The 25,085-nt window shown below is 46.4% G+C and overlaps 1 protein-coding gene across 2 annotated transcripts in view; it reads right to left on the reverse strand.

Annotated features, from left to right (window-relative positions):
* Positions 1-25,085, reverse strand: part of LOC144817651 (uncharacterized) — a 434,119-nt gene that overhangs the window by 211,941 nt on the left and 197,093 nt on the right. For both annotated transcript variants that reach the window (XM_078674371.1, XM_078674372.1), the window contains one exon: positions 14,281-14,397. In XM_078674371.1, the coding sequence (XP_078530497.1) occupies positions 14,281-14,397 (117 nt within the window). The remainder of the gene's footprint in view (positions 1-14,280; positions 14,398-25,085) is intronic.

The raw sequence follows: 25,085 nt of genomic DNA on the forward strand, positions 1-25,085 counted from the left end.
GCGTTGGTGCGGTGCTGACAAACATTGTACAGCGTTATACAAGCGTGCTGGTTTTTGGGGACTTTACAATTTGCCACGCTGTTCACAAGATATTAAGCTTCTTTTAAATGGCAGAACGGGTCAATTCTCAAAGGTGACTGCCTGTCTAGGTGCAGTGTTAATAAATAGTGTATTAAGTCTATTATCACACTACTACACCGTGCCCCTCTGCTTTACCGTCGCCACCATTGTTATTACATCACAACATCGTGCCCCTCTGCTGTATCCACGCCATTACTGCTATCACAGTAGGACGCCCTGTAAATTCGCTCTAATGTTTAATTGTATCAGATAGACTTTATTCTAATTTACACAAACAAACTAACGTGAGGGACAAACTATATATGCATTGCTTTCGTTGTTGTTGCTTTGCTATTCACACATGTAATGCTTTTTTGTCCTTACAATACTTTTTAATACAGTTTTTTAGACCGATGCAAACCAGTTTACTTTATTATACCTTCACAAGATGTATTTGTGGTTTGTATCTATTTAGCAGTTTCGTATACTTTGTTTAGACGCACTTTGTTTACCTTGCACGCACAATATTTTGACCTGCTTATTCATAACATTTCATTTCGTTCCTGCACAAAACATGTTAGTTAGCATACAAGTACTAGCTTTTACAGTGCACCATTTTAATAATGCTGCACAGTATAGCTTATACTATATATGCCTTTAAATATTTATTTATAAATATGCTAAATACAGATAATTAGTACGTGCATGTCTTATGCCTTATTATTCCAAAACAGTAACATTGAGCTGTACTCTCACCGTTACTGCTATCCTAGTATCACATCGTGCCCCTCTGCTGTATCCTTGCCATCACTGCTATCGCAACACTACACTGTGCCTCCCACCCTTCCTTTGATCTCCGCCGCACCGCCCCCGCCACGCAATGCCGAGTGCTTGTTGTTAATTTGTTCTCCCTGTCTCTATCTGGAGTTGTAACGAACGTAGTTAAATTACCCAAAGCAGGATGCCTGGTAATGCAAAATCCTTATACGTTTCTTACATGTGGGTCCGGCCTAAACCAATGCGGGGTAGCCCATAGGCGTGGCAGTTCAGAGTACATTAAAGTGGCGCTTTTTAAATTAAAGCCGCCAGCGTCTGTGCCCGTTTAGCCTTTTTTATTTTAAATGCACGGGATGACTTGCGAAATCTACACAAAGCAGGTGCAGCTTTTTACCGCTAATATGAATACACGCTGCCTGCTTACTGTGCGTTATTTATACATGCAGCAACATCGCTGAGGCCCTCCACGCATGCACCCTTCACAACTCGTGTTACTGCGGGCAAAGCCCCTCACCCTATTAGGGGTGCCCACGCAACATATCCTGCCTGGAGTTTCAATCTATTTGCTGCCTGGACTTCCTGCCCACAGCTATCGGATTCCATGAGCCCCAGCCAGCAGTGCTGAGGGCTCCTAGCAGCCCTCTTTTCCAGCCCCTCCCCCCTGTCTGCACATCCTCACCTGCTTCTGCGGGGCAAACCCTCCACAACTTGGTATAGAACTGCCCTTCATGCTTCCAAATTGCAAGATCTTGTTCCTGACCCCTCCCTTGTAATCACGACCATTCTTCCCCGAAAGCCTCCTACAAAAACCCCTGTGCACCAAGAACGTCCGCTGCAATTATTCCAGCATGTGGCTGATATGTTATTTTATCCACAGAACGCAAGCCTCCCAGGACCAGCGGAGTTTTCATCTGCCACGTGCCCTTATTCGAAGTGTTATGTACTGTCTGTGCGCACTTTAAGGGCACAGGCAGCACGACTGCATCTCACCTCGCCACTCTTCTTGGTTAACTTGTGAACACACTCAAACACAGGGTAGCATCCAGTGTTACACAGCATGTGGTTAGCTGGTGGCATGTCGCGTTAATTAGCTTCTTGCTTTCCTGTTTTGTTGTAAAGGCATGAGCGGCAGTCTCACTGGCGCCATGTTCCAAAGCCCCTTTCTGCCACTGATACTCAGCTAATATTGCAAGGAGTGGTAAATACAAACTACACAGGCTTACAGTGAAATTGTGTAAGCATTTATAAATTGCCACATAACTCAGCAACAACATTTGCAGATACTCTCACAATATCTATCTTGCTTTTGCACTTCGTCCGCCCAGAACGGATTTCCGAATACAGTTATGCTTAATCTCACTGTGTTGCGCGAGAAAAGTAAGTACATTAGCGGCTCTCACCATCTTCCAAAGCCCTCTTGTGTTACAAATACTCAGGATATTGCAAGGAGTTACATATGAGCTACTGCTAACAAACTTGTGTGGCAACAGCGTGTACCAAATAAAAACATACGCAGGCTTATAGTGAATCAACTCTATCCCTAACATCACTAGTATCGCAGTACTATACCGTACTCCTTTTCTGTATTCTCACTATCACTACTATCACATTATTACACCGTGCCCCTCTGCTCTACTGTCGCCGTCCCTGCTATTACATCGCAACGCCGTGCCCGTCAGCTGCATCTTTAGCATTACTGCTATCACCGTAGGACTTCGTGCAAATTCACTCTGCTACTGTTTATCAATTGTGGTCTTTACAGCTTTCAATAGTAGACATGTAATATGTTAAAGCTTCATTTTGTGTACTTATTAATACATTTAGCACATTTCCAGTGTTGTCGGTATTGCTACTGCTTTTGGTGTCCCTCAAACTGCGCTGTGATTCAAGGCGCGCCTTCTCTGTGCATTGAGAACATCAACAAACTCTGCAGCTGTCCGCACAATATCGATCTCTCTCCTGCACATCGTCCCCAAGGAGACCACCGCCCACTAGTGCCATATGCCAAACCCCACCGCGTTGCGCAAGCAAACCAAAGACACTAGCGGCTCCCCCCATCTTCCAAAGCCCCCTTTTGCCAGAGATACTCAGCTTATATTGCAAAGAATGATGTAAAAGGTACTGCTAACAGACTCGTGTGGCAATAGCGTGAACCAAATAAAAACTGCACAAACGTATTGTGAAATTGTGTAAATGCTTATATATTCATGTTGTATCATGTTTAGAAATATTGCTCTACTCTCGCAATAGCTGCTATCGCACTACCACAATGGGCCCTGTGCTGCATCTTTGCCATCACTAATATCACAGTACAACACTGAGCTCATTCGCTCTATGTCTGCCATCACTGCTAATATTGCAACACCATGCTCGACTGTTTCATCTCCACCAACACTGCTATCAAAGTGCAATACCGTGCCCCTCCGCTGTATTCTCGCTATTACTATCATCACACCACAAAACACCATGCTCCTCTCTATCCCCGCCATCACTGTAGCACTACAACACTGTAGCCCTTCGCTATATCCTTAACATTACTACTATCACAAAACAAAACACTGTGCCCTCTGCAGTATCTCCGTCATTACTGCTATCACCCTACCACATCGTGTCCTTAGCTGGATCCTCGCCAGAACTATTGTCACATAACAAAACACTGTGCTCCTCTGCTCTATCCCCGCTATCGATGTTATCATATAGCACCACCGTGCCCCTTAACTCTATTCATCACATTACTGCTATTATATTACAAGATTAGGCCCCTTTGGCTCTATCCCCACAATAACTGTGATTACACTGCAACAGCGTGCCCCTCTGCTGTATCTGTACTGCAGTGGGGGCTAGCCTTAATAAAAGGCCTGTGATGGGATATCCGACATGTGGTCTTTTTAAAATGCTACGGGTATCTATCTATCTATCTGTCGCCGCAGCATCACTATCTGTCGCCACAGCATCACTATCTGTCGCCACAGCATCACTATCTGTCGCCACAGCATCACTATCTGTCGCCACAGCATCACTATCTGTCGCCACAGCATCACTATCTGTCGCCACAGCATCACTATCTGTCGTCACCACAGCATCACTATCTGTCACCACAGCATCACTATCTGTCACCACAGCATCACTATCTGTCACCACAGCATCACTATCTGTCACCACAGCATCACTATCTGTCACCACAGCATCACTATCTGTCGCCACAGCATCACTATCTGTCGCCACAGCATCACTATCTGTCGCCACAGCATCACTATCTGTCGTCGCCACAGCATCACTATCTGTCGCCACAGCATCACTATCTGTCGCCACAGCATCACTATCTGTCACCACAGCATCACTATCTGTCGTCACCACAGCATCACTATCTGTCGCCACAGCATCACTATCTGTCGCCACAGCATCACTATCTGTCGCCACAGCATCACTATCTCTCGCCACAGCATCACTATCTGCAACCATTCAACAACAACTGGTTCAAATATGTTCTCTCAAGGTTTCAAGCTTTATTATAAATGTCACAAAAAGATGTTAATATTTCACTTCTGTTCTTGGATTTTCGTCACAATAAAATACACTGAATATAATCTTCACAAAAGTTATTTACAAAAGTTTAAGCTATTGCCATTATAAATTACAATAACTTTTATTTAAGTATTAATTATTTTAAAAAATTAAAAGCCATTGTTATTTGTAATATCAATACATCTAAGTCACGTAAATACAACACATATTGCATTACAAATGCTATAGGTGTCACATTTGCGAAAGTTATAACTATTGGCATTGTAAATGGCAAAACTATTCATTTCGCCATTTTCAAAACCAACACATAAATAAAAAATTTGTAATTTACAATACCAATATCTCAAACTTTCCTAATGCGAGACCTATTGCATTGCAAATGCTTGTTTAACAGAGGAACCATGGTGGGAGCACCGTGGACGAGGACGCCCTTGGGGAAGATCCAAGGGGATGAGAGAATCAACTTGGAGCAGGGGAGGGGCAGGGAGAGGCAGACCCAGGAAATCCACACATTTCCAACAGGACAACCGCGGGGACATACAGACCAGACGACAGCACTACAGGTGCTAACACATACACAAGAAAACCCGGTAGTCAATCTATCTAACAACATCCTGAAACCAGAGAAAGCCCTTTCTTTTGCCCCAACTGCGATGCCCAATAGCTTCAACCTCAAGGTAGAACTTCATCAATTCTTTAGAAAAATCAGGCTCAAACATGGCTTCCATAAAATCCCAGCCCAACCTACCTTCTCTGGGAGTGGGTTCAGATCCCCCTCTAAATGTAACCCCCTACACACATGATGGCACATAAAATCCTGGCCTATGAGCAGGTAGTCACACGCTACATCAACCAAGTTTTGGCGCATCGGAAATATGTGAACTACAATACCACCGAACCAGAACGTTTGGCCCTAGCATCCCTAAAAAGTAACATGGAGATAGTCATCAAACCCGCCGATAAAGGCGGGGTGTAGGAAGGTAGATCCCTGACTATGGTTGCCCCCAACTTTTTGCCTGGTGTTTTGCTGGTTTTCTGACTTAGTTGACCTGGGACCCTGCTATTCAGGGCCCCAGGCCTACTGCTCTCTCTGTAAAATGGATTCCATGTACCTTAGGTACATATCTAAATTGGATACTGAGTCACCTTATCAGTCCCTGTACAGTGTACCTTAGGTACCCAGGGCATAGGTGTACCCAGGGCCTACCAGGGGCTGCAGCATGTATTATGCCACCCCTGGCTGGCCATCCAAATCTGACACAACTGGCTGCTTGACAGCTGGGGCAAGGTGGTGTAATCACCCTTTGCTTTAGATATAGTATACCTATATCTAACCCTAAAAATGGACACACAGATCTCCTATCAGTCACTCCTATGGCAGGCCTTAACAATCCTGAAGGCAGAGTGCTTGGAATCGTGTGAGATGGTGCTCTAGCATGAGCTGAGCCTGTCTGCGGCTTTCGGGATCTATCCCTTAGCCGTTTCCATGATATCGCATACCATATACTCTTAAGTGCATTATAATCCTCGCGGTTATATGCCAACTCTGGTATCGCTTTATCAAAACATGTCGAGTAAGGTGTCATACGAATTGGAATACTAACCCCTCGCCAATTCTGGCGACGGGGTTAGCATTCCACCCTTCTAGAGGGACACGACATGTATGTAACCCCTAACCCCGGTTAAAGTCAAACAGAGCCTCAGCTCCACAAAATGGATGCTGCCACCGAGACACAAGTCTGCCCTCCTGCTGCTGGGAGTCCTCCCAGAGCAGGAGATAAGGACAAAGGGTTTCCTGCCAGGGGCGGTGCCAGCACCGTCCCAGACAGGGTTTTGTGTATTGTAGGTAGGCAGGGCTTTAGAGGAAGGTGACTGCACGTGGCACCCCGGTGCTCACTGTGCATAGGCTGGCTGGAACCAGTTCCAGGGTCACTCCAGACCCTGTGCTGGGGAAAAGCCCGCTAAGGAAGTGGGTGTAACCACCCCCCTCCTGGTCCCACCCCTAGGGCAGGACTTAGTCGCGTGCCAGCCCCTTTTTACAGGATAAAGGTAGGAACTGGCCCCCTTCCAAATCAGATCATCTTTGAATCCTGAAACTACTTTCTGCGAAAGGAACTCAAGACTTCTTCCTAAGATTTCTCCCTTGTGACTAAGGAGTAGTCACCCTGCATCCGCAGGCACCATCTAAGAACACTGCGGTCTGCTGCAAGTCCTTCCTCCGGAATCCGACTGCCCAGCTCGACGAGAACCGGCTTCCCTGGCACCTCTGACCTCTACAGCCCAGCTGAGAACCGTGGGTGCGACGAGACCTTAAGGGACCGGCCATCTGCAAGACTGCACGACTTCTTTCCAGCAAGCCCGCCGAGTGAATTCCTGGTGAGTGCTTTGGGGTCCGAGAAGCCCCCACCCTGAGCAGCTCCAGCACCGAAGAGCAGCCCCCCAGCCTCTCCACGATCTGCGTGGGGCCCTTCTGCTTTTTGCTGCTCACTGCGTTGTTTGGCTACTAGCCCGTTGGCTTGTGGCCTTCCTGACGACGCCCGACGACATTTCTGCTGCTGGTCTGGTTGCTCCAGACTGGCCCTTGCTTCCCTCCATCGGAGAAGTACCCTGGACCCTCCTGGTCCACTCAAGACGCCATTTTAGGTCCACCGCGTGGGCCTTGCATTTGCCAAGACTTGTTGCCCAATCCTGGGTCCAGCGACGTCGACAGCAAGAACCTTCGTGGGACAGCTCGCACCTCCATCCTGGTCGCCGACAACGCCTCCTGGTCCGAGAGACTGCAGAGCCCAGCAGCGCCCACTCACCTGACTGCGGTGACTTCGCCCGGTGCCATCCTGGTGCCCACTTAATCACTGGCTAGTGATTCAAGAACTTGGTCCCCTCTGCTTTCAGGTTTTCTTCTTCCTTGATCCAGGCTTGGATCCATCGAACTTTTCTTCACTGGTCGCCTGCCAGCAACTTCTTCCTTCCAGGCTCCTGGTCCGGCAACGAGATCCCCGACGTCTTTTCAGACCTATGCAGCTGCAGACCCTGGGCTAGGTAACTTCGGCACTTCGGTGTCCCAGCATAGCCTCACTATCCTAGGGTCAGGATCCACTGTCGTTTTCTTCCTACCAGGTCGGGTTCGCCCGTGAACACTAACTTTGCCTTTACTAGCTTCCATAGACTTTGTCCCGCATCCCGCGTGAGAGTGCACACTCTGCACCCGAGTCCCCTAGGCCTCCTAGTAGTAATCTAACGATTCCCTAGTCAAGTCCTAGCGATTCCAAAGCCTATTAGAACTGTTACTTACCTGCTAGTAATTCGCATTCCACTTTTAAAGTATATGGTTTTTCGTGCCCCTCGGGCATTTGTGTATAACGTGCTAACTTAAGTATTTTCATAAGAGTTTTGTTGTGTGCTTAGCACCCTGTCCTCATAAAGAGTACAGGGTTGTTGTGATTCTAATAAATACACTGTTTATTTTCATAACACTTGTGTGGTGTCCTTTCACTGGGTGTTCAAGGGGTAATGTGATGGTAAAACAGCTGGCTTAACACGCCCTCTAGAGTCTTAGCCTTAGACTGCTCGTATCCATGCTACTAGGATAGCTGGTCTATAAGGTTGACTTACAACCAATCATCAATAAGGGTTGTTTGGACTGATATATAGTGATCACTAGAATAGTGAGCACTGCACATCAGGCCAACTTCTCACATTGGTGAGCAGCGGTTGGGATTTGAGCTTGCTGTTGTTTTACCACACATGCCCTAAGAATATCTTGTGAAAGATCACATAAGTACTAAAGGTACATATAACTTAGCTTAGAATACTCTGAGTTCTACTGAACCAGCTGTTGTAGCTCCTAGGGCCTAGCACACCCTAAACTACAACTCTAGCAAGGGATCAGTAGGCAAACATATAGTGTAGGTAAGTGCACCACTTACACCTCACTAGAAAAGCATGTCGACTCAGGGGGACTCTACTGAGACTCCCCTGGTCAGTGTTGACCCTCCACAGGTCACTTCAAGATATGCAGCTCTCAGTTTTCAGGAGATGAGACAAATCTGTGTCTCCAGGAAACTGAAGCAGGGGTCTAACCCCACCATTCCCTTTCTGATAGGTCTCTTAGAGACATATGATGCCAGAAAGCTTTCTCAGTTACATGAGAACATGCCAGCCTTAGAGGGAACCTCTGGGGATCCAGACCTCCCCAACACTGATTCAGCAGTTGAGGAGGAGGATCAAGAGGAACTCTCTGGGGATGAGGTAGACAAGGGTCTTGAGGTAGTCAGAAGGCTAACTAGGACCAACTTAGACTTACTTGGGCTAGGATCTGGGGGACCCCCAGTACTAACCCGAAGTGGGCCTAACCTTGGAGTTAGGAGAGATAGATCTCTTTCTAGGGACTCCAATAGATCTCTGCACTCTAATACCTCTTCTCAGGGGAGAAGGAATCCTCCACAGAGGAGATTTACTTCCCCTCAGAGAAAAGAGCATGAAGCTAGAATGAGACAAGCTGAACTGAGGATTGAAAGGGAAGAACTTGCCCTGGCCAAAGAGAAGCTTGCCCTGGCAAGAGAGCAGCAGATGAGTGGGCTAGCTCCCACTGGTGGCAGCAATCTCCCAAGAGATAGAGAGAAGGGTTTAGATACTAAACACCTGACTAAAATAGTGCCCCCCTTTAAGCAAGGGGATGATATCCAGAAATGGATGGCTGCTCTGGAGAGGGCCTGCACTGTGCAGGGCATTCCCCAGAGTCAGTGGGCAGCTATACTGTGGCTCTCCTTTGATGGTAAAGGTAGAGATAAGCTCCTCACTACAAGAGTGGAGGATGCTAACAATTACCAGGTCCTGAAGAATACACTGGTTGATGGGTTTGGTTTAACCACTGAGCAGTACAGGTTGCTGTTCAGAGACACCCAGAAAACTCAGTCTCAGGACTGGTCTGATTTTGTGGATTGTGCCACTAAGGCTTTGGAGGGCTGGTTGCTGGGTAGCAAGGTTACAGATTACACAGGATTGTATAATCTAATGATGAGAGAGCAAGTCTTAAATAATTGTCAGAACCAGTTATTACACCAGCACCTGGTAGACTCTGATCTGACCTCTCCACAAGAATTGGGTAAGAGGGCAGACAAATGGGTCAGAACCAGGATTAGGCCCAAGAACCAAGGTGGTGACCAGAAAAAGGAATCAACCAAGCCTCAAGAGAAGGGTGGGAATAAATCTACAGATCAAACCACATCAGGGCCCCAAAAATCCTCTGAGGGGGGTGGGTCCCAGAATCCTTCCAACAACCAGAAGAAACCTTATTGTTATCCCTGTAAACAGGTGGGTCATTTAAAAACTGACAGCAGTTGCCCAAAGAATAACAATAAGGAAAACATACCCCCAAGTAACATTCCCAAACCTCCTGTTACTACTAGTAGTAATCCCCCAGGTGGTGGGAGTGCCCCCAAGAATTTGGGTGCATTTACTTTGGGAGTTCCTGGGGACTCTGGCCTAACCAGGTCCCCTGACTTAGATACTCTTGTCTGTGAGACTGGCATGGGGTTTGCCAACTTCACAACTTGTCCCAACACTTTGGGCAAGTGCAGACAGGAGCCCCTCATCAATGGTATAAAAGTTGAGGCCTATAGAGATACAGGGGCTAGCATCACGATGGTGACTGAGAGTCTAGTCCCCTCAAGGCAACTTTTACCTGGTGCCACATACCAGGTTACCAATATTGATGGAGTACAGAGAGATCATCCCATGGCAGTGGTCAATCTCAGCTGGGGAGGTGTCACTGGCCACAAGAGAGTGGCAGTGTCACCAAACTTGCCTGTAGATTGCCTACTGGGGAATGATTTAGAGCTCTCAGCCTGGGCTGAAGTAGAGCAAGAAACCCATTCTAAAATGGTACACCTCCATGGTAAGGTTAGTGGGGCAGTGATAGCCACAGCCCCAGTCCAAGATGTCCTCCCTGAACAGGTCAGGAGGGTTGTGCCAGTCACAACCCAATCTCAGACAACTTCCTTCCCAGAACAGGTTGTCAAGGCTGTCATGGTAACAGCCCACACCCAAACTGAGCCCCCTCCTGAAAAGGTTGGGAGAGTTGTGATGGCCACAGCTCAAACTCAGACAGATGATAGTGTTGTGAAGCCTGAAACTATGGATCACTCCACTCAGACAGAGAGCATTGAGGAGGAAGAGAAATCTCCCTCCCACCAGACTTTAGGAAAAGATCAGCCTCCTCAGGGAACTGATCTGACCCCTTGTGAAGAAGCTGCCACAGAGGTAGTCAGGCCTAGCCTGGCAGAACCCCTGATGTCAGTGGACCCTTCCAAGGTGGGACCCAGTCTGGAGCAGGTAACCTGCCCCTCTCTACCCTGCCTCAGTCAGCCCAGGGCTGTAGAGGTCAGGGAGGCCAGTGTTGGACCCCAAAGGGCGCCCTGTCCAAAAGAACTTCCCAATCAACAGATTAAGGGCACTGAAGCTAGTAATCCTAGCCAAGTGAAAATAAAACATACTCCTGAGGGATCCCCCTTAAAATTAGTTAGGGACCTCCCACAGATGGACACTGTTGGGCACAGCCAAACTTGGGACCTGAGGGCCCCAAACCTGACCTGTCCCTCCAGTAAGCCAAACAGAGGGACCCAACCTCCAGCTGTAGGTAGCCAGAGGTTGACCCTGAGAGCGCAAAACAACTCAGTCTTGGAAAGAAAGGCCTCTATGGTGGAAAGTGATTGGAGGAAGCTGAGCCCAAAATTAGTGGAGCCTCACTTCAGTACTCCATTTCAGCACCAGCCTTTTACTTTGCCAAAACACACCACAGGTAGAGATTCCCTATGGTGGAGACCCTCAGACACCCTTAGGGTGAGGGATTGCTTAGTGGACCATGAGATAGGGGGTAACCATGCCAGTGCTGGTACTTCCTTATATGGCCACTCAGGCAATATAGGCTTACCTGGCAAGGCTAGCCTTATCTCCTTTCGTTTGGGGGGGGGTTATGTAGGAAGGTAGATCCCTGACTATGGTTGCCCCCAACTTTTTGCCTGGTGTTTTGCTGGTTTTCTGACTTAGTTGACCTGGGACCCTGCTATTCAGGGCCCCAGGCCTACTGCTCTCTCTGTAAAATGGATTCCATGTACCTTAGGTACATATCTAAATTGGATACTGAGTCACCTTATCAGTCCCTGTACAGTGTACCTTAGGTACCCAGGGCATAGGTGTACCCAGGGCCTACCAGGGGCTGCAGCATGTATTATGCCACCCCTGGCTGGCCATCCAAATCTGACACAACTGGCTGCTTGACAGCTGGGGCAAGGTGGTGTAATCACCCTTTGCTTTAGATATAGTATACCTATATCTAACCCTAAAAATGGACACACAGATCTCCTATCAGTCACTCCTATGGCAGGCCTTAACAATCCTGAAGGCAGAGTGCTTGGAATCGTGTGAGATGGTGCTCTGGCATGAGCTGAGCCTGTCTGCGGCTTTCGGGATCTATCCCTTAGCCGTTTCCATGATATCGCATACCATATACTCTTAAGTGCATTATAATCCTCGCGGTTATATGCCAACTCTGGTATCGCTTTATCAAAACATGTCGAGTAAGGTGTCATACGAATTGGAATACTAACCCCTCGCCAATTCTGGCGACGGGGTTAGCATTCCACCCTTCTAGAGGGACACGACATGTATGTAACCCCTAACCCCGGTTAAAGTCAAACAGAGCCTCAGCTCCACAAAATGGATGCTGCCACCGAGACACAAGTCTGCCCTCCTGCTGCTGGGAGTCCTCCCAGAGCAGGAGATAAGGACAAAGGGTTTCCTGCCAGGGGCGGTGCCAGCACCGTCCCAGACAGGGTTTTGTGTATTGTAGGTAGGCAGGGCTTTAGAGGAAGGTGACTGCACGTGGCACCCCGGTGCTCACTGTGCATAGGCTGGCTGGAACCAGTTCCAGGGTCACTCCAGACCCTGTGCTGGGGAAAAGCCCGCTAAGGAAGTGGGTGTAACCACCCCCCTCCTGGTCCCACCCCTAGGGCAGGACTTAGTCGCGTGCCAGCCCCTTTTTACAGGATAAAGGTAGGAACTGGCCCCCTTCCAAATCAGATCATCTTTGAATCCTGAAACTACTTTCTGCGAAAGGAACTCAAGACTTCTTCCTAAGATTTCTCCCTTGTGACTAAGGAGTAGTCACCCTGCATCCGCAGGCACCATCTAAGAACACTGCGGTCTGCTGCAAGTCCTTCCTCCGGAATCCGACTGCCCAGCTCGACGAGAACCGGCTTCCCTGGCACCTCTGACCTCTACCCACCTCTACAGCCCAGCTGAGAACCGTGGGTGCGACGAGACCTTAAGGGACCGGCCATCTGCAAGACTGCACGACTTCTTTCCAGCAAGCCCGCCGAGTGAATTCCTGGTGAGTGCTTTGGGGTCCGAGAAGCCCCCACCCTGAGCAGCTCCAGCACCGAAGAGCAGCCCCCCAGCATCTCCACGATCTGCGTGGGGCCCTTCTGCTTTTTGCTGCTCACCGCGTTGTTTGGCTACTAGCCCGTTGGCTTGTGGCCTTCCTGACGACGCCCGACGACATTTCTGCTGCTGGTCTGGTTGCTCCAGACTGGCCCTTGCTTCCCTCCATCGGAGAAGTACCCTGGACCCTCCTGGTCCACTCAAGACGCCATTTTAGGTCCACCGCGTGGGCCTTGCATTTGCCAAGACTTGTTGCCCAATCCTGGGTCCAGCGACGTCGACAGCAAGAACCTTCGTGGGACAGCTCGCACCTCCATCCTGGTCGCCGACAACGCCTCCTGGTCCGAGAGACTGCAGAGCCCAGCAGCGCCCACTCACCTGACTGCGGTGACTTCGCCCGGTGCCATCCTGGTGCCCACTTAATCACTGGCTAGTGATTCAAGAACTTGGTCCCCTCTGCTTTCAGGTTTTCTTCTTCCTTGATCCAGGCTTGGATCCATCGAACTTTTCTTCACTGGTCGCCTGCCAGCAACTTCTTCCTTCCAGGCTCCTGGTCCGGCAACGAGATCCCCGACGTCTTTTCAGACCTATGCAGCTGCAGCCCCTGGGCTAGGTAACTTCGGCACTTCGGTGTCCCAGCATAGCCTCACTATCCTAGGGTCAGGATCCACTGTCGTTTTCTTCCTACCAGGTCGGGTTCGCCCGTGAACACTAACTTTGCCTTTACTAGCTTCCATAGACTTTGTCCCGCATCCCGCGTGAGAGTGCACACTCTGCACCCGAGTCCCCTAGGTCTCCTAGAAGTAATCTAACGATTCCCTAGTCAAGTCCTAGCGATTCCAAAGCCTATTAGAACTGTTACTTACCTGCTAGTAATTCGCATTCCACTTTTAGAGTATATGGTTTTTCGTGCCCCTCGGGCATTTGTGTATAACGTGCTAACTTAAGTATTTTCATAAGAGTTTTGTTGTGTGCTTAGCACCCTGTCCTCATAAAGAGTACAGGGTTGTTGTGATTCTAATAAATACACTGTTTATTTTCATAACACTTGTGTGGTGTCCTTTCACTGGGTGTTCAAGGGGTAATGTGATGGTAAAACAGCTGGCTTAACACGCCCTCTAGAGTCTTAGCCTTAGACTGCTCGTATCCATGCTACTAGGATAGCTGGTCTATAAGGTTGACTTACAACCAATCATCAATAAGGGTTGTTTGGACTGATATATAGTGATCACTAGAATAGTGAGCACTGCACATCAGGCCAACTTCTCACACGGGGCCATAGTCATACAGAACCCCGAAGACTACAAACATGAGATTCAGTCACAGCTAAGCATCGAGGGCCACTACTGTAAACTGAGGAAACCCCACCAGAGAGATTAGTGAGACTATCAAACAAACTACCCTCAATGGTCTTGAAAGTGGTTTCCTGAATAAACATGAATATGAATACCTCAACAATAACCACCCCAGAACGCCTACCGTGTACACTCTTCCCAAAATACCGGACTTCTTTTTTGGCTGCTCTTGGTCTTCGTGGTTGCAGTTTGTCAGTACACTCTTCACGGTTTCTCTTGTACTTTTTCAAGGTATTCGTCTCTGATTGAAACAAAATCAAGACACAAATTAATTTGATAAGAAAATAAAATATAGAAGCAGCAGACATACCAACTTGTAATTCATAAAGCTGTGCTCTCTACTGGTGCTTCACAGAGAAAGTTATGTTGAACAAGTTACTTACCCCAGACAATGATCTTTCTGGTGAATGCTTTACCTACCTGCGGATTACTCACTTTTTGAATATCCCGAGGTGCCGGACAGGATGCAAAAACTTTCCAACAGCTTTCCTACACCATTAGGTGGAGTTTGGCTCCATTCCGGCCTCAGACACATACCAGGACATGACATCATTGGAGCCATATAGCGCCACAATAGTGCCTTGACGCCAGTTCCTCATTCTTTTGTTTAGAGCCCGTACAGGTAGACCCAGCCTGCAGTCTTTTGATCAGTGGCTATGCCGTTTAACAATGTAACCTAAAACCATATGTATGTGATGGCTGGGCGACCATTTCTCAGAAAGGGGAGAGGTGAGGAAAGAGTTGGGGAGATTGGTGAGTAATTGGTAGGCAAGGAAACCATGCTTACCTCTAATCCTATGTCTCTTCCAGGGGAATCCTCATCAAAGTCATAAGCACATGCGGGGCCCCCGGTTGGTGGCTCACAGCACCTTTGTCGTGCTCAAGGTGCTGTGGGCACCAAAACGCGTTGATGCTGCTCTTGTGTCTGGATCGAAAAAAACTTTATCATCAACTGTACAAGAGTGCCGTGGCATTCTTGACTGAAAGGAAGCCGTTTCTTTGGATTACAATGTCAGCGTGCGGCGTAGCGCTGAACATGAGCACAGCCGACGAAATGACAGCTTGAGGGCAACACGTCGAAACCAGGAGAATACATTCACACACACTGGCCACAACAATGAAAGGAAAAGTTCTGGGCGGCATTTTGTGATGCAGGACACTCTTCCGCTGGAGGTGGTGGGGAGAAGCACTCTGCCTCCAGGATTGTTGAGGCCTACCATAGGAGTGACTTATAGGTGTATATGTGTATATATAGGTAGATATAGGGATACTATATCTAAGTAAGGGGTGATTACACCACCTTACCCAGACTGTATGAACAGGCCAGTGGTGTCAGTTTGGAGGGGTGGCACAATACATGCTACAGCCCCTGGTAGGCCTTGGATGCACCTATGCTCTGGGTACCTATGGTACACTATACAGGGGCTCACAAAGGTGATCCAATACCCAATCTGGTATGTACCTAAAGTACATGGTTACAATTTAGAGAGAGAACAGCTGGGCTGTGGTCCTGATTAGCAGGGCCACAGCCAGTCTAAAGTCGAAAAACCAGAAAATCACAGCAAAAAGTGGGGGTGACCATAGGAAGCAGACCCTACTCTCCTGCATTTGATCTGCGGGACTCGCAGCGATATCAGTACTTACGTCTCATACACGCCTTGCGTTCCTGTATCCGTGGGGGCTCCCCGATCTCAGAATATTCCCCTATGGAGGATCGACTACTTCTTGATCCCATCATTGACAAGCCCACGTCCACGATCTATCGCAAGTTAATAAACAACATTGCCGATCCCTTGGTGTCACTAAGGGCGACTTGGGAGCGGGACTTAGGCCCCTTGGAGGACGACGACTGGCAGGACGCCCTGCAGATTCCACGAGAAATTGCAATCCGGGTCCGGGTCCGGCTGGTGCAGCTCAAAATACTACACCGGGTTTACTACCCCAGTACTCTACTGTACACCTGGGATGGGTGCTAGTCTACTTTGTGCGTGCAGGTGGTTAGGGGAGAAGGGTCCTTCTACCACATCTATGGGAGTGCCCAGAGATTGTCCCCATTTGGACCAAGGTCACAGACATAATGGCGGAGGTGGTGGGCTCTTCGGTCCGAAGGGACCCCAGATTGCTACTTTTAATGATTAAGGGGCCTACTGATTGGACCAGATATGGGGAACTCTGGCTGGCCATGGTGGCGGGAGTGGCAAAAAGGAATATTGCCAGGGCCAGGGGGGGGCGACAGCTCCTTTACAGTGGGACCAATGGGATCGGGACCTTGATTGGTGCCAGAGGGCAGAAGAGACCATTTACAAAAGTAGGGGGTGCCCCAAAAAATGGAAGAAGATCTGGGGACTTGGAGAAGATGCAGTGGAGTTGGAGGAGGCCTGAGATGAGGGGGTTTACTCTGTTTTTTGTTTTTTTTATAATATTTGTATTTATTTCATGTCAGCAGATAGTTATACAAAAAAAAAAAAATCATGCACAAAGAAAGATAAACATACAAATCCAGCATGGCAAAAACGAGATATTGTGAAATTATTTTGAGGAAACAGTTGATAGTCATAAAGAAAAAGACAATCAGATCCAGTTTGATATAGGAGCCCAGAGTTTTCGAACAAATGTCTTCTTTTTTAAACCCTTCAGTTTATACACAGCGTTCTCAAGTTGATATATAGATAATAATCTTGAATGCCAATGATGGAAAGCTGGAGGATCAGAATCTAGCCAGCGGGAGGTTATACAGGATCGATATATAGACATACAGATAAATAAGAAACTTTCTTCTACAGTCGTTCTTATACCAATTTGATCTGTCTGAATTCCAAGAATGACTAATTCAGCAGACAATTCAATTTGAACCCCCAAGCTGTCATTCAAAATAAATTGTACATCCGTAATAAATTGAAGTAATTTGGGGCAAGTTTAAAACATATGGGTTGAGTCTGCAGCAATATAACTACATCGATTACACTTATCCCCGCTTTTTGATTTCCATTTAGCTAACTTGGCAGGGGTATAATACAAATCAAAAATAGACATATAATGTTGGCTTTTAAAGGATCCATTAAGTAAAATACTAATTGACAATTCAATTGCTCTAGACAGATCAACTTCCTCCTTTTCTCATTTTCTTTGCCATTTATCTGCATATACTCAAAAAATCATCTTGCAGCCTAGTTACCATCGTCTGATATATTAAGCCAGTTCTATTTCCCTTTCTGCTGTATTCTAATATATCAATTTTATTCATCAAAATCTGACTTAAAAAACCCCTTAGACTCCAGAAAACTTCTAATTTGAAGATATTTAAAAAAATCCATTCTAGAGAAATTATATTTCTTCTGTAAATAAGAATAGGAAACAAATTGATTATCCTGATATAAGTCTCCTAATATGCACACACCAGCAGCGTTCCATCTCATCATTACTGGGTCTCTAAACATCTCAGGTAGAATCTGGTTATTCAATAAAGGTATATAATAATTCAAGCCAAGACAGCAATTAAATCTTTTTTTAAACTGCTTCCAAATTTGAAAAGCAGTTATCATAATTTTAAATTTTGTTTTTTTATAATAACTGGCTCTATTATTCTCACCAAACATTGTCACACTTCCTTCCCCAAAACCATTTCATAAATTGACGGCGTGATCGATTCATCCAAAGTGACATCTTGAAAAATTAAGATGCCCATATATCTTAATAGAACCGCCTAATAATATAACAGAAAATTCGGTATCCCCCAGCCTCCCCTGATTCTAGGAAGAGTACACCATTGCAGCGCTCTTCTAGATCTCCGGTAGCCCCCGAGAAACCTGGAGGTCATTCTATCTGTTTTACAAAAAAAATCAGAGGAAAACAACCAGGGTATCGTACGAAACAAATACAAAAATGTTGGAAATATTAATATTTTTAACACGTTAATGCGACCATACAGAGATAAGTGTAAATTATTTAATCTCTCCAGTATTCTATTAGCTGAATCTAATATAGGGTCAGTATTAAGCCGTACAATGTCATTTTATTTTGGCAGATATTGTTATACCAAGATAAGAAGCTTCAGCAGAGAACACCAAGCAGCCCGGTCGACCCTCTTCCGAGTGAATCAGCTGCGTTTTTGCGAAATTCAATTTGTATCCCGAGAACTCGCCGAATTCCTGAGCCCGTTCTATTATTTTAGGTAACGCTAATTTAATATCAGAGGTGACAACAGCGACGTCGTCAGCATACGCAAAAACTTTATATTCTACTCAATGAATTTTCACGAGAGCAATATCAGCTTCTTTTCCTAAACAATTCAAATAAGGCTCAATATATAGTGCGAACAGCAAGGGGGAACAAGGACAACCTTGCCTCGTCCCCCCTGTTATTGGCAGAAAATCAGAGACCTCACCGGCAACACGAATTACAGCTTTAGGGTGGCTATATAATGCCCGTATTGCATTTATATATTCAATAGGAAAGCCCTTCCATACCAGCACTGACCACAGGAATCCCCAGTCGACCCTGTCGAATGCTTTTTCCGCATCCAACAGGGCGACCCCGACGGGGGATCCCGTGGCCTGCGCCCAATCTAATAAAGCAATAATCCTTTTCACGTGATCAGTTGTGTCCCTTTTCTTGATAAATCCGTGCTGTATTTTTGAGACCAGCATGGGCATAAGATCATTTAATCTATTAGCCAAGATCTTAGAAAAGATCTTGCTATCTGAGGTAATGAGAGAAATTGGTCTAAATGACCCTAGCTCAGTGCCCACCTTTCCTTTTTTATTAAAAATAACTATAGTGGCCAGGGACCAAGTGTCAGGAGAATAACCCAGAAAAGCCTGACGATACACTTTGAGTAGTTCCGGTTTTAACATATTACGAAAAGTATGGTAAAATTCCAGCGGTATGTTATCTGGTCCCATTGCTTTCCCGGGGGGCAAGTCCTAGGATAGCCACTTCAATCTCTTCCCATGAAATAGGGGCGGCTAATAAGGTTTAGTATATTTCCAAAAGTTTCGTATTATCTAGCTTTTCCAGATATTCTAAGCAATTTTTTACTACACCGCTACCATCATTCGGCTCATTGTATAATAACTGATAAAAATCCTGAAACGCCTTTAGAACCCCAGCTTTAGATTCCTGAGTTACCCCATTTAAATCAATAATTTTTATAATATCGTTAGATGCCGCCTTCTGTCTAAGCCTTTGTGCTAACATTCTGCCCGTTTGCTCATTTAACTCATAACATTCTGTCTTAAATTGCCTATACCTAGACGCTATCTGATAGGCTATATGGGAATAAGCTGCAGCACGTTTAATAGTTAGTTCACGTTGGGCCTCTTCAATACCCGGACCGGATTTAATATTTACAGCCAGCTTTATCTCTGCCCTCATCACCTTATCCAGTTCTTCCTTAAATTTACTGCGTCTCAAAAAGCGCGGGACACTCGATCCATGTGGACTGCTGAGCGTGCATCTGATATCAGACAAGCTGCTCGTAAAGCATTACGTAGTACTGATTCTGCTTCCGATCTTTTAGCAAGAATACAGGGATGGTCGGAAAAGGAGCAGCTATATTTCACTGTGACATTTGCTACAGAAGTTGAAGAATTTTTTCGAAAATTCTCTCCGATAATAGAACCTGATGATGTAGCAGCCGATTGTAAATCCATGCGTGATGGTCTTTTTCTTTTCTCTCAGGTGCCTGACACGATTAGACGGTTGGTTAAATTACGAACTGATGCGGTTCACTTGAAGGAGCAGAAAAAGCTTGCGGACACAGATGCGTAGCCCAATCCGTCTGGAGTGTTGCAGTCTCCTATCTTCGGAACAGATAAGATAATACCAGTCGATATGAGGCCTATGCGGGAAGCCACACCCTTGTATGTTGCTCCTAAAGGAGCGGCTGACAGTGATGATAAAAATTCTGCTGATGCTAAAGGATATTTTGTTTATAATTGGGTGTATACTCCTTGGAATAGAGCAGATGTAATGGCGCTTAAAGCAGCATTACCCGATCCGCGTAAAAATCCAGCTGCTTTCTATGAGGAAGTTGAAGGCGCTATAAATTCTTGTACTATGACCCTATGTGATACATATTTATTTTTCGGTTTAATCTTACCGCCAGATATGTGGCGAACTGTTCGTAAAATTGATGACCGTGTTACCTTTGGTGCCGAATGGAAAGAATTAGAACGATTTGATGTGGATAGAGAGCCTGCCCAAAAGGCCACACCAGTTAATATTAGATCTCCCCGCAGCAATATTAACTAAGCTTAAAACAGTTATTCCCCCTAAAAAGATAGATTGGACTGTGTCAGCATTGTGTAAACAAAAGGTAGACGAATCGGTTTCTGATTTCTTTACACGCTTTGAGGAAGCATTTCATGATTTTAGTGGTCAGTCTCTGACTGAAGATATAGGCAGACACCTGTTTGTCGATAAATATGTTACAAATCTGTTGTCAGGGATAGCTAGCCGCTTAAAAGCCAGTGAAAGTTCTTGGACTACCTCTTCTCTAGCATCTGTTTTAACGATGGCTCAATATTATGAGCGTCAAGAAGTAGAAGCAAAAGGGAGCGAAGATAAGAAATCTAAAGATTTGAAAACAAAAGTCATGATAGCCCAAGTCTATGGTCCGCCCTCTAGAGGTTACGATAGAGGCTATGATAGAGGTTATGATAGAGGCGGACGTGGATCTTTCAATACTCCCTATACTCGTACGAATTTGTCTATTAATCAATGTGCGTAATGTATTGTAAGCAATTTGGTCATTGGATGGCTGATTGCCCAGTGTTGCGTGCCCAACAGAATTCACGAGGGCGGGGACAAATGAGAAATCGTTCAGGTTTTTCAGGGCCTAGGGGAAATACGAATGATCGTGCTCGATTTGATACTAATGTACGAGCGCAGAATGGGTCAAATGCTTTTGATAGACGGAATCAATATCAGATGTCTGATTATGTCCAGCCTGACCTTTACGATTCTGCTCATGCATAGGATTGACTAGGATGGGGTAAGGAATAAGTTGAAGTTCCAGTAGATCAGACGGGTCCTTATGTTACAGCACATGTTTTGGGTTCTAATGATCGGTTTCTGGTTGATACAGGAACTACTCGTAGCGCTTTGTCTAAACAATTGGTTCCGAGGGCTCCCCTGTATGGCGTAACTATTACTTCGATAGGTTTTGATGGAACACCTTCCCTTAGCCCATTGTCACAACCACTTGCATTCCATGTTGATAAATTTAGTGCTCCATGTCCGTTTTTGCTTTCCCCAAACACACCAGATAATATTGTGGGTCTTGATATGTTGAAGTATTTCAGAGCCACAATACGATATTCTCCTGAAGGAGTGCGTGTCATTTTGAAATATAATCATTCTGAGCCTGAAAGAGTTTGTCTTGTTAAAGAAGATATTGCATCAGATTCGCTTCCTAAAACTTTGTGTGCTACTTCAGACACTAATGTGGGTCAAATGATTATCCCAGCAGTACAGATTAGTGTCAAGGAGGGAGCTGTGTTACCTCGCTTGCCTCAATATAGGATTTCACAGGAGGGTGAAGAAGCACTCATACGAATTGTACATGATCTCATCCAAGTTGGAGTTGTTGAGGAAGTCCCATTTAATGTTTGCAACAGCCCGATTCGTCCAATTCTGAAAAGAGATACTGACACTCGAGTCTACAGATTCATCATAGACTTGAGGGAGGTAAACAAGATTGTTGTACCGCAGTACCCTGTGGTTCCTGACATCACAACACTTCCTACTTTAGTTCCCCCGACTGCTTCTACGTTTACGGTTATAGACTTGAAGAACGCTTTCTTTTCGATCCCTATTCATCCTGACAGCCGATATTTGTTCGGTTTCACTTTGAATAATCGATCGTATAGATTTTGTAAAGTTCCTCAAGGCTATACTGAGAGTCCGAGTATTTACAGTCAAGCATTAAAAAGAGAACTTGATTATTTTGCGTTGCCCGAAGGTGTGGCTCTCGTACAATATATCAATGACATCTTGCTGGCAGCCGACACCCTAGAACAGTGTACTCGGTCTTTGTTTTCTTTTCTTGCTTCACATAATCACAAAGTGTCGAGAAAGAAGCTGCAATATTGTAGATCAAAGGTAACCTACTTACGTCACCTTTTGTCTAAGGAGGGACGTGCATTGACATCAGATCGTATACAAGCAATTTTAAACACACCAGTACCTACTACACAGAAAGGAGTACGTGCATTGCTTGGTCTTACTTACTTTTGTAGGCAATAGATTTTGGGGTTTTCACATATTGTTAAGCCTTTGTTAGCACTTTTGACGAAAGATATTCCCGTACCCCTTCCATGGACAGATGCATGTGAAAATGCTTTTCGACAGTCACAAGCCCTTTGTTCAGCACCAGTGTTAGGTACACCAGATTACACGAAGCTTTTTACACTTTACGTGCACAAGAAAGATGGATGTGCATTGTCAGTTTTAGTCCAGTGTGAGACGGACCCCGGAGTAACTGAGAGCCTTACCAAAGTCACCCCGGGAGGGACTATGCCAATGCGAGTCACGCCTCACGACTCTATTCTCGGACTACAGCAACCATCACCCTCTGCTGTTTTTCCCCAGGAACACGATGACGGGATGTACCCGGATGTGGTTCGGCCCGACCCCGGATGCGGTAAGGAAGAGCCAATGAAAGGCGTCTTCATGCAAGAGGCGGGGGCGGAGAGAGTTTGCGCGCAAGACGCCGGTAAGAGGAGGAAACAGGAAACGGGAGAAGAAGACACGGGACCGGTGAAAGAAGACGCGGGACCCGTAGAGGAAGACGCGGGACCCGTAGAAGACGACGCGGGACCCGTAGAAGACGACGCGGGACCCGAGACTCCAGTAAACCAGGACGTGGAAGAAGATCGCTGGTGTGAGGAATGGTGGTGTCCGGAGGAGGCTGGAGAGCGGCCGCGACTCGGGAGAAGAGTTGCGGAGGGCCGGTGAGTGACTCGGCACGAGGGACTTGGGAAGCTGGGAAGAGGGAGGGAGAGTAGGGTGGGGGCTGGGTTTGCCGATACGCCCGTTGTATTCTGAGTTCTACGGTTGTTCACTATTCGTGCTTTCTCACTTTGCACGGGACCTTGGAGCACACGATTTCCCTGTCCTAGGCACATAAATAGAATCCACCCCCCCCCTTTCTCCGCGTACCTCTATCTGAACCACGACGTTTTTCTACTGTTGTCACCTATTCATAGACCTACAACCACCTGAGTTGCGGTGACGGGTAACTTAGACCATAACTCGTTTTGGGCCACAATTCTCACGGTTCCCTCTGTTATTATTTCTTCCCTCTCCTAGGAGCCTCCGGGGAGAACGCCAGGGTCCTGAGGATAAGGAGAAGACAACACCACTACTCACTTCCCCATCAAGCTCATCACCGGAGACATCAGAAGAATCTACTGAGGGACAATCCACCAAATCCATAACACCATCCTTTGTTTTCAATAAACCACCATCTTTTAAACCACTACTCCAGCCTCCACGCCTGTTTATAAAACCCGCTCTCCCACATCCAGTTACATGGCGATAAGCAACGTCCTTGTGCTTATTTTTCAGCAGTTCTTGATCCTGTTGCTAGAGCATTACCTGGGTGTTTTCGCTCAGTTGCAGCAACAGCTGTGTCAATACGACCGAGTGAGGGAATAGTTGTGTCACATAAGCTGTTAGTGTTGGTACCCCATGTGGTTGATGCCCTTTTGAATCAAACAAAGACGCAGCACTTAACTACCGCGCGTCTGACAGGATATGAACTGACACTGCTAGCTCCTCACATTACATTGAAGAGATGTGCAACTTTGAACCCAGCTACTCTGTTGCCGTATCTGGTGACTCAGCCTCAGTCACAAGAAACGCATGATTGTATATTCCTGACTGAGGAACAGACAAAGGGTCGCATTAATTTGCAAGATACGGCTCTTCCAGATGTGGATGGTGAATTGCGGGTTGACGGGTCTTGTTTGAAATTACCAGATGGTACGACCTCAGCCGCATATGCAATCACCACGCTTGAAACAATAGTGGAGACAGCTCGTAAACCACAGAAATCGGCTCAAGCAGCTGAATTGATAGCTTTGACGCGAGCATGTGAGCTTAGTACTGATTTGTGCGTGAACATTTACACAGATAGCCGCTATGCTTTCGGAGTGGCGCATGACTTTGGTCTACTCTGGAAGGAAAGAGGCTTTCTTACATCTCACGGAATGCAAATAATGCACGGAGAATTAGTGCATAATCTTTTGATTGCATTGACATGCCCAAAGAAAGTAGCCATAGTGAAGTGTAGTGCACACAAGAAAGTGACAGATAAGATTGGGCAAGGTAATGCCTTTGCAGACCACGTGGCACGTGAAACTGCGACGCAAAGAAGCACTACTCCCATGTATGTAGCGAAGTCACAAGCTGAGAGATGGCATGATGCTAGGCAAGAAGTAAGAGAGATACAGAGGACAGCCTCTGACAAAGAACGCGAACAGTGGTCTGAAGAAGGAGAGTTAGATGACGAAGGTTGTTGGAGAAATAAGCAGATGGATCGATGGAAGCTGCCTATAGCTTTCGTACACCCTATGGTTCAGATGGAACATGGGCTAGCACATGTTGGAGCTTCCGCAATAACGAAAATGCTTACGCAAGTTTGGGAGTATCCAGAGATTGCTAGCACAGCTAAGAGAGTAGTACAGTCCTGTTTGATCTGTCTACAATATAATCCTGGAAAAGGAACGCGAGTTCCATCTGGAGGTTTTGCTACACCAACTGCACCTTTTGAAGTCTTGCAAATGGAATACATCCAGCTTGAGCGTTGTAATACCTTAAAGTATGTTCTAGTGGTGGTTTGTGCCTTCAGTAAATGGATTGAGGCGTACCCCACAAAGGATAATACTGCTAAGGTGTTACTGAAAGAATTCTTCCAGAGGTTTG

Source organism: Lissotriton helveticus, chromosome 2_1, assembly GCF_964261635.1.
Source record: "Lissotriton helveticus chromosome 2_1, aLisHel1.1, whole genome shotgun sequence".
NCBI lineage: Eukaryota > Metazoa > Chordata > Amphibia > Caudata > Salamandridae > Lissotriton > Lissotriton helveticus.